The sequence below is a fragment of the Trichomycterus rosablanca genome, unplaced genomic scaffold, assembly GCF_030014385.1.
Source record: "Trichomycterus rosablanca isolate fTriRos1 unplaced genomic scaffold, fTriRos1.hap1 scaffold_180, whole genome shotgun sequence".
In the NCBI taxonomy this organism is placed as follows: domain Eukaryota; kingdom Metazoa; phylum Chordata; class Actinopteri; order Siluriformes; family Trichomycteridae; genus Trichomycterus; species Trichomycterus rosablanca.
Window position 1 is genome coordinate 10679 of NW_026947008.1, and position 10223 is coordinate 20901.

At 38.0% G+C, this 10223-nt stretch overlaps 1 protein-coding gene and 1 long non-coding RNA gene across 2 annotated transcripts; one reads left to right on the forward strand and one right to left on the reverse strand.

Annotated features, from left to right (window-relative positions):
- The first annotated feature begins 312 nt into the window (after positions 1 to 312).
- Positions 313 to 2937, forward strand: LOC134306012 (ATP-sensitive inward rectifier potassium channel 1-like). The gene is made up of 2 exons (XM_062990277.1): positions 313 to 371; positions 1686 to 2937. Exon 2 carries the CDS (start codon positions 1688 to 1690, stop codon positions 2843 to 2845), a length of 1158 nt encoding a protein of 385 aa, XP_062846347.1. The 5' UTR covers positions 313 to 371; positions 1686 to 1687; the 3' UTR covers positions 2846 to 2937.
- A 1417-nt stretch (positions 2938 to 4354) lies between these two features.
- Positions 4355 to 9182, reverse strand: LOC134306015 (uncharacterized). Its single transcript, XR_010008883.1, has 3 exons — positions 9127 to 9182; positions 5178 to 5285; positions 4355 to 4416 (listed from the first exon to the last, which is right to left on the reverse strand). It is a non-coding gene; the product is annotated as an uncharacterized LOC134306015 (long non-coding RNA).
- Between the last annotated feature and the right edge of the window lie 1041 nt (positions 9183 to 10223).

The window sequence follows — 10223 nt, forward strand, 5'->3', positions numbered from 1 at the left end:
CCACTGTTGCACTGACCGTTGGGGGACCATGTGTGAAATGAAAAGCAGTGTAATATTGTTAAGACGTTTATCTGAATGTTCTTACTAACTAAAACCTTTTATGCTGAATATGAGTGTAAAAAAAATCAACCACTTGTTACTTTCTTTGTGTAATGAGTGGCATGTGCCTGGGATTAGGGCATTTCACTGAGGATTATTTTTTATCAACACTCCGGTGGTTGTTTGCTTGGAGGGGAAATGAAACTGCTGAATTTTATGAAACCTGACTGTAGTCCTATTAATATTTTGGGAAGTAATATAATTAAATGAGAGCTGATGAAGACTGAGTTCCAGTCTGAGAAGATCTGCTGATAACTTCTGTCTGAGTGAAGGTAAGATTACATTTTTATTCATTTATTCTTATATCTTGCTAATAGGGCAAGCATGAACTAAATATGTACCAAATTAAAAAGTGAATAGGGGAAAACTAGAAATAAAAACCTTTTATTTATTGTTAATTTCATAGAGGAAGTACAAATGGATAGTTAATGTATAGCTTACATATACACTGATCAGCCGTAACATTAAAACCACCTCTTTGTTTCTACACTCACTGTACATTTTATCAGCTCCGCTTACCATATAGAAGCACTTTGAAGTTCTACAATTACTGACTGTAGTCCATCTGTTTCTCTACATACCTTTTTAGACTGATTTCACCCTGTTCTTCAATGGTCAGGACCTCCACGGGACCGCCACAGAGCAGGTATTATTTGGGTGGTGGATCATTCCCAGCACTGCAGTGACACTGACATGGTGGTGGTGTGTTAGTGTGTGTTGTGCTGGTATGAGTGGATCAGACACAGCAGCGCTGCTGGAGTTTTTAAATACTGTGTCCACTCTATTAGACACTCCTACCTAGTTGGTCCACCTTGTAGATGTAAAGTCAGAGACGATCGCTCATCTATTGCTGATGTTTGAGTTGGTCATCTTCTAGGCCTTCATCAGAGGTCACAGCACGCTGCCCATGGGGCGCTGTTGGCTGGATGTTTTTGGTTGGTGGACTATTCTCTGTCCAGCAGGGACAGTGAGGTGTTTAAAAACTCCATCAGCGCTGCTGTGTATTTTCCACTCATACCAGCACAACACACACTAACACACCACCACCATGTCAGTGTCATTGCAGTGCTGAGAATATCCCACCACCCAAATAATCCTGAGGTCCTGGGAGAGTCCTGACCATTGAAGAACAGGGTGAAAGCAGGCTAAAAAGTATGTAGAGAAACAGATGGACTAGAAAGTGCTTCTTAATGGTAAGTGGAGCTGATAAAATGGACAATATGTGTAGAAACAAGGAGGTGGTTTTAATATTATGGCTGATTGGTGTACATATTCGGCTAGATAAAGTACGGACTTATACTCATAGTTTATTAAAGAAACATGCTGATATTTTATTTTAGACAAGTAGTGTGCATGTATAAAATAAAATATAAGTTGGTGGAGGTTATTGCTGCAAAATAAGTGAGTACAAAGGGTTCAAATGTTTCCAGCCTTTGCACTGTAAGATTAATCAATGGCATTTTCAAAGGGCTCTAAAACTTATACAGAAATGAAATACACCTGCAAATACAGAGATGAAATGAGCTAAATTAGGTCTGTTTAGTTGACCTCTCTGACCATTGACTAATCTGTTAAATACATTTCAGGTATGTTGAAGTTCATCCGGAAGCCGATTCAGGATCACTTAACAGAACGAAGGATTCGCAAGAGGCGGCTCGTGACCAAAGACGGCCACTGCAACATAGAATATGACAATGTTACGTATCAGAACTATTTAGTGTACCTGAAAGACTTTTGGACCACCTTTGTTGAATTTCCATGGCGGTTTGTTATACTTTTTTTCATCACTGCTTTTACGGGAAGCTGGTTCATCTTTGGCCTGCTGTGGTACTCGATTGCCAAAAGCAATGGAGACCTTGACGTTGGGGGTACTCCTAATGGCCATTTAAAGTGCGTAGAAAATATCAACAGTCTCACAAGCGCCTTTCTTTACTCTTTAGAAACGCAAACAACAATTGGATATGGTGGACGAGCCTTAACAGGGAACTGTGCCAAAACAGTAGTCCTTCTCATCATCCAATCTCTAATGGGTACCATCATAAACTGCTTCATGTGTGGCCTGATTTTGGCCAAATTGTCCCTCCCTAAAAAGCGAGCAAAGACTGTTACCTTTAGCGACACTGCAGTGATCAGTTTGAAAAATGAAAAGCTCTGCCTGCAGATCCGGGTTGCCAACCTCCGGAAGACGCTGCTTATCAGGAGCCATATTTATGGCAAGTTCGTGAGGACTAGCATCCCTCCCGACGGAGAGCCCGTCATCCTGGACCAAGTAAATGTTGAATTCCAAGTAGATGCAGGCAAGGACAACCTCTTCTTTGTCAGTCCCCTCACTCTCTACCATGTGATTGACAGTTCAAGCCCCTTTTCGGAGATGGCTGCCGACACACTGCAGAAGCAGGACTTTGAGCTGGTGGTCTTCCTGGATGGCATGGCTGAGTCCACCAGCTCGTCTTGCCAGGTCCGCACCTCCTTCATCCCGCGTGAGATCCAGTGGGGATACAGCTTCCTGCCGGTTATTTCGCGAACCAGGGGTGGCAAATACTTTGTTGATTTCTCCAACGTTTCGAAGACTGTTGCAGTGAGCACACCACACTGTTTTAGTTGCTTTAAAGATCCTGTACTTCACAAGCATGCCCAGCATGGCATTGACAATCCAGGATTTGAGGTGATTACCATTAAAGATTTTGGGGACAAAGATAATTATTGCTGCCTTAGCAGCTCAGTGCAGGACAACCAACACTTTTAAATGTTTCTTTAACAGGAATCTGCCGTTGCCTGTGTGCAGCCTGATACAGCAAGGTTAGAATATTGTGGCTAAATATTTTATGGTGATTTATTGCATACTTTTAGTAAAGAAGACTTGTTTTAGATTAGGTTCTACTTTTAGTTTTTGAGTTTAGGTATATTAATGTTTGATTACTCACCTCCTTACTGTACCTTTTATTATGAACAGTTTCCAATAGTCAGTCTTTCCTGTTTCCTGCGTCTTCCAAGCACTTATCAGATACATTTTATTGTGTGAATACATTTTGTTCCACGTGTTCCTACTTTAAAGGACAGCCTAGATTTGAGTAGATCAAATTAAGACAGTAGTGGATTTACAGTTAGAACTGTAAGAAGCTATGGAAAAGGGTTCTGCTGAATATCCGAGTGTAATTATCACTGTATATGTAAGGGGTGGCCTTGGGGCTAGGCAGACTCCAGCCACTAGGGGCCAACAGCGAGCTGGCAATCAGGCCTAATACACAACACCTGTGCACACTGCACAGGCCTATAAAAAGACAGAGAGGCAATCAGACATCGCTGGGTTTTTGTCTCATGTGAGTAAACACACACAGCTGATAACCTGGGTAGAGGACGGAAGTTTCTCGCGCTCTCTCTCTTGCAAAAGAAAAGAAAGTACAAAAGTTAAAGTAAAAAAAGAAAGAAAAGTAACGATAAAGATAAAGAAAAAGAAAAAAGTAAAGTAAAGAAAAGAAAGTAAAGTAAAGAAAAGAAAGAACAAAAAAAAAGAAAAGTAAAGATAAAGAAAAAGACCGGTCAGAGACACCCTACTGGCCGGATGTGGCCCGGGGGCCGTGCAACTCCCAGGTGTGGTTTAAAGGATAATGGGACAAGATTTACACAAGGTGGTAACATTTTTGAGCACCTGTAGTACTAGGAAAATGTGCTTAGAGGTTTGTAACACAGTTTACATGTAGATACACTTTTTAGGGTCTATTTTTTTGGAGTTCATTATGTGAATTGATCATTAGAGTCACTGACTGGAGTCACACTAAATTGTTATGTCACAGTATCTGAAGTATATCGATTTATCTGCTTTGTGTATTTCCTTTTTCAGTAGCAGTACATCACTGCTTTTGTCCCAGTGGTGTAAAGAATGCAACACATCAACAATTTTTAATATATTTAACATATATAGTTATGTTATTCAAACTTCAAAATTCTTTTCTTCCCTACTTGGCAGTATGTTTTTGACCCAGCAGAAAGTCATATTTTTTAGAAAACCCCTCATAATCTAATGAAAAAAGTAAAAAGCTTTTTAAACATGAAAGTGTCTGGTAATTTAATTTAAAAAAGTAGCAGAAATTCTTAAAATTCAAGATTGTCATAATTGTCACTGTCATAAAATAATTAAATATTGTTATTTGGGTTTACAGTAATACCACACCAATGTGATTCACTTTCAGAACATCTTTATTTCACAAATTTGATTTATATTAAAGCAACAACTCAAACAAACAAAGGTTGAACTTGCAGCATGAGTCCCATTTTAATGGAAAGTGTTAAAGTTCAGGCCAGTCCTTGGATTAGCAGCTGAGGACATAAAATCAATTACAAATGTTAATGTCAACACAGGCTCACATGCATCCATTAAAAAACAAAAGTATTCAATTATGTTTAATAGGGATGTAACGATGCACCACAAGAATAGGTTATTCATTTAAGATTAATCAGTATTCACTTTAAACAGCAGAGGGCACTGACGCTATTCACCTCGCCTGGTTGACGGCACTTCACAAAGTTGCCAGGTCCCCGACCAAATTTTCCAGCCAAATTTATTTATGTGAGGACACTTTCTTTATTTGTATCATTCACGTATTTATATCATGATGGATTTGTTTTACAATTTCATTTCAGTTTTTTTTACACAATAAGCATAGTTCGGCATAGTTTGTACCTACTTCAGAAATAAAAGGACATTCATTATTTAGATAAATAAAAGATAAGCACAAATACAGTATTTTATTTAATTTTTTTAAAGAGAAATAATAAAAAGAAACTTTGTCATAATTTGTCTTCAATTTCATTTTGTTTAAAAAAAATTGGGAAAAAAATCACATTGTGAACCCAGTATCGTGAATCGTATCGCATCGTGTGTAGAATGCATTGTTACATCCCTAATGTTTAACATTTTACACTTTTAAATATTACACTGATTGCCACATCCCAGATAGAAAATAAAACCCATAAATAATTCAAGTTAACAATGTTAGGCAGCTCATCTGCTATGGTCGTTTTTTAAAGGTCTGGCAAAATTACAAAAGAAAAAAAATAACAAAAAGAAAGCATAAAACCTTTAGCTTGTGGTTTGGCGGGATTGGCCATACTGGGGTCTTGTCCACAAGTTTCATGAGGACACATTTTGTTTGAAGTGCCACAGTTGGCACAAGGTGCAGCAGAACCTGTAAGAGAAAAGTCGTTATAGGCTAATTCGTTTGCTCATGAGGAACTGTCAGGTTCTTGGCAAGTAATGAGGAACAGTAAAAACAAACAAACAAACATACTTGGGGTGTGTGTTGCATTCATTCCCACAACATGGGTGACTTGCAAATGTTTAAAGGTACAATTGATGCTAGGACATATATTGGGATTTTAGAGAGATATATCCTGGCATCAAGGCAACATCTTTCCTTTCCTGGAGGTCAGTGGTTATTTAAGCAAGACATACCAGGCCTCATTCTGCATATCCTACAATAGTTTGGCTTTGTAGTCACAGAATGCATCATAAAAAAGAGAATCAGTCAATGATCACCATGGAGCAGAAATTCTACTTGCAAAAATTTAACAATTAGTGTCCTCAGTTCTTAGACCATTAAATAATGTAATTAATAGGAAATGTGATGGAACACAATGCTAAGTGCCATAATTCCAACAGGAGAAAGTTGAAGACAAATAGATTAAGAGCAAATAGGATAAAAAGGGATAGATATTATTACTAGCCCTAATTGCCCTGTCCCAACTTTTTTAAAAATATGTTGCAGACCTGACATGCAGGAGTGGATGGATATTAACAAATGAAATGAGGTTCACCAAACAAAACATGAAATATCTCAGGTTTACACTGGGTGTGTTCGAAAACCTGGGGAGCTGCCTTGCTGTCTTACTGTCGACATAGGCAGCTGCCTAAGTAGAGGGGATTCTAATAAGTCATCGACTCATAAGGCATCGAAAACCTGGGGAGCTGCCTTGCTGTCTTACTGTCGACTGCTCAGTAGAGGGGATTCTAATAAGTCATCGACTCATAAGGCATCAAAAACCTGGGGAGCTGCCTTGCTGTCTTACTGTCGACATAAGCAGCTGCCTAAGAGAGGATTCTAATAAGTCATTACATCTCCCTCCGTGTACCAAAAATGGTTCAACTGTCCCTGAACTTGCAAATATATACACTTGTACATGTTTATACAAATTAAAAATCAATGATAATTTATTAACGTTTGAAAATAAGTCCGTTCTTTGCTTTGCATCGTCCGCCGTATTTTTCTATGAGAAAAGTGCCTCTTTGAATGCTGGGATTGTCTCCACTGCTAAGGCAGCATCGGATCCTCACTCGTTCTTGAGTCAAAATAGCGTTGAAATTTTAAGATACAGTAGTGTTCAAAAAAATAGCAGTGATTTTAAAAAAGTGAATAAAGCACAAAATCATTATAATAACTTTTATTTCCATAAATGCAAATGCACTGAAAATACTACACTTTTAATTCTAAATCAAACCAGTTTGTGTTAATCCTTTACAGAAAGTTAAGAAAAATGAATATTAGGCTGTTCAAAATAATAGCAGTGCCAGCATTGTTCTTTAAAAACTCAAAAAATGTATCTATAACATGAAAAAATGTTTGAGGTTTCACTTTACTTTAAATTACTGAACTAATATTTAGTGGCATAACAATTGTTTCTGAGATCTGTGTTGCATGGAGTCGACCAACTTCTGGCACCTCTGAACACGTATTCCAGTCCAGGATGATTAGACTACATTCCACAGTTCTTCTGCAATTTTGGGTTTTGCCTCAAAAAAACGCGTTTCAGATTTCAGCCCACAAGTTCTCTATGGGATTGAAGTCAGGGGATTGGGCTGGCCACTCTATTACCTCAATCTTGTTTGTCTGTAACCAAGATGTTTTGGGTCATTGTCATGTTAAAACACCCATTTTAAGGGCATTTCTTCTTCGACATAGGGCAACATGATCTCCTCAAGTATTCTGATATATTTAAACTGATCCGTGATCCCTCGTATGTGATAAATAGACATAACACCATGGTATGAGAAACATCCCCATATCATAGTTTTGTACCACCATGCTTTACTGTCTTCACAGTGTACTTTGGCTCGAATTCATTGCTCGAGGGTCATCTGACATACTGTCTATGGCCACTTGACCCAAAAAGAACAATTTTGCTTTCACCAGTCCACAAAATGTTGAGCCATTTCTCTTTGGACCAGTCAATGTGTTCTTCGCAAATGTTAACCCATTCAGGACATGTCTTTTTCTTAACAACGGGACTTTGCAAGGAGTTCTTGCTGGTAAATTGGCTTCACTTAATCATCTTCTGTACTCACTGGTAACTTCAGATGTTCCTTGATCTTTCTGGAGGTGATCACTGGCTGAACCTTTGCCATTCTGGCTATTCTTTGATCCATTCAAACAGTAGTTCCATGCTTCCTTCTGCGTCTTTCAGGTTTTGGTTGTCACTTTAAGGCATTTGAGATCATTTTAGCTTATCAGCCTATCATTTGCTGCACTTCTCTGTATGTTTTTTCCCTCTAAAATCAACTTTTTAATCAAAGTACGCTGTTCATCAGAACAATGTCTGGAACAACCCATTTTACCCAGTATTTCAGAAGAAAATGCGCTGTGACCAACCTGTGCAACATTTGCCACCCTCCTACCTTAAATAAGGGCCAAAATTGACACCCATTCTTCTGCAGAATGAATGACTTCACCAATTGAACTCCTCACTGCTATTATTTTGAACAACCCCCTTTCAATCAATGCTTCGATTACTCAGAATGAACGGCATGCATGTCCTAATTGTTGGGTTTGTTTTGTTTTCAATACTCTACTACACTTTCAAGTAAATTTTTTGCTATGTAGAAATAGCATTTCTACTAAAAACTTTGATTTATCAAGTTAATGGTGTTGGACTGCTATTTTTTTGAACACCACTGTACCTTACTAGGATTTCGGACAGCCTTACGTAAAATGCTGTTTATGTAGAGAGCTCCCTAGGTTTTTGAACACACCCACTGTCTGCTATGAAATTATAGTAAAAGTCAATGTAAGATACTGATACATCTCCCTCATTTGCTTTACTGGTAGATGGCCTAATCCAGGATAAAAGAGAGCTGCTACCCGTAGTTCCTTTTCTCTCTGTTTTTGTAACCTTTCTTTTGTTGGCATTATGCTGCAAAATTTGTAAATGAGATAAATCAATGTTGTGCATAATAATCAAGAGTGACTTACTGAATCTCCATAAAGGGGAGAACACAGTATACATCATTTTACTGTTTTCTGACAGAGTTGAAACATTAAACCAAATATACCTCACCAGACTGTCATGTAGCTCAACTTAAGACCTACCTTTGATTTCAAATCAGAAACCCACTTTGGGTAGTTAATGTTAACAATGGGCCTATTATTATGCCAATAAAATCAAATAGACATCTAAATAAAATTTTTCCATTTATTCATAATTTTTTGTATGCTGTTCTATATCATAGAGCATTATATTTAGCCTTCTACATATATTAGTTTGTAATGTTAATTACCTAGCAAAATTATTCCTCATTTGTAAACTGTTGAAGTATAAATGCTTGCATGAAAATAACTCCTTGACTAAAGGTGGCTTTTCCTACTCAGCGTTTGGGCCAGGATGCTGTAATTATAAAATATTGTATGTTTGTATCTATTTTCAACACTTTACTGTGAGAGCTACTTGACATTCTCCTGCACAATGTTTGTGCTCATGCTTTTTTTTCTTCAGGCTTTCACATCAAAATAAGTAAGATTTTAAATGAAACAAAACCAGTGAACTTGTCTAATTTGTAAAACAGTAAAACTGTCTTTAAATTCTTTGTCTGTCTGTCTGTCTGCTGCAGTTTGTCCCCCTCCCCCTTCATTAAACATGACAAACATCAGTAAACAGCTGGACGAGGCTTTGAAATCACGTATTTCATGACTCATGAGTACAAAACGTGTAGGCCATGCGTTATGCATGGATGCCCTTTGTATGAAACACTGTCATTACCTGTCTGTCTGATGCTGCGGGTCAGAGGAGAAGTGTGTAGCAGCGGTTTGGCCTGGCACTCAGCACTGCATGAGTGCTAACCGGAGGAGGAGGAGGAAGGGGCAAGACGGGAGCTTGTGCGCGCCGCGGATCAGATCGGGGCAGAATTCTCACAAGAACTCAAATAAATGCCCGTCAGATATCAAAGCACTTTTGGGGGGAATTGATGACAGAGAGGGTCATTTTTATTTTTAAATATTGATGAATGTAGAAAAAAACTGGGCTCCAGCAGAAAGGGCACTTTTCTCATCCATGGCAAAAGGGCAGGTGCTTGAGCACCACTAGGGGTCTATCTGTGCACGTGCCTGCTGTTAGAGCAACAACATCAGGGTCGGAATCCCACATCAGGTCACCTGAGAAGAGATTTTAACTGGTTACACTGGGTTGTAGGCAGCTAAATCTAACTTATAAAATTACAAAAACATTAATTAAAAATTTTGTTTAGCATTTCCTGTGTACATCCTACAACAGTGTGGCTTCATGGTCAGTTCTGTTTTCTAGCAAATCATTTGGATTTAATTGCCAGAACGAAGTATGTTTTGCTCTTTGGTAAATGGAAACATCAATTATTGCTGTAAAACTTTTAACCACCTTGTGTCTATATACACTCAAACTGAAAACACTTTAGTGAAGGATCTTGCTAGTAGTGGTGTGCGATACTGCAAAATTTGGTATCGATCCGATACCAAGTAAATACAGGGCCAGTATCGCAGATACCGATACCAATACTTTTTACTTATAAAGCAGCTTATTTACTTTCATGTAGGGAGGAGCAGTGTGTCATGAGGTGAATGTATCATCAATATGCTTTGACGACTGAATAATTTTGTGTTAGTTAATTATTTAACTAATTATTTAGTTAATTTTAACTGGTTACACTGGGTTGTAGGCAGCTAAATCTAACTTATGAAATTCTAAAAAAAAAAGCATTAATTAAAAATTGTCATAACAATGTGTGGTACATGAAATTTTATATTTAAGTCTGTTTGATATGATCATTTAATTCTATTTTTTTTAAACGGCATGCTTTTGTAATAAAATGTGTGCACTGTATTAAT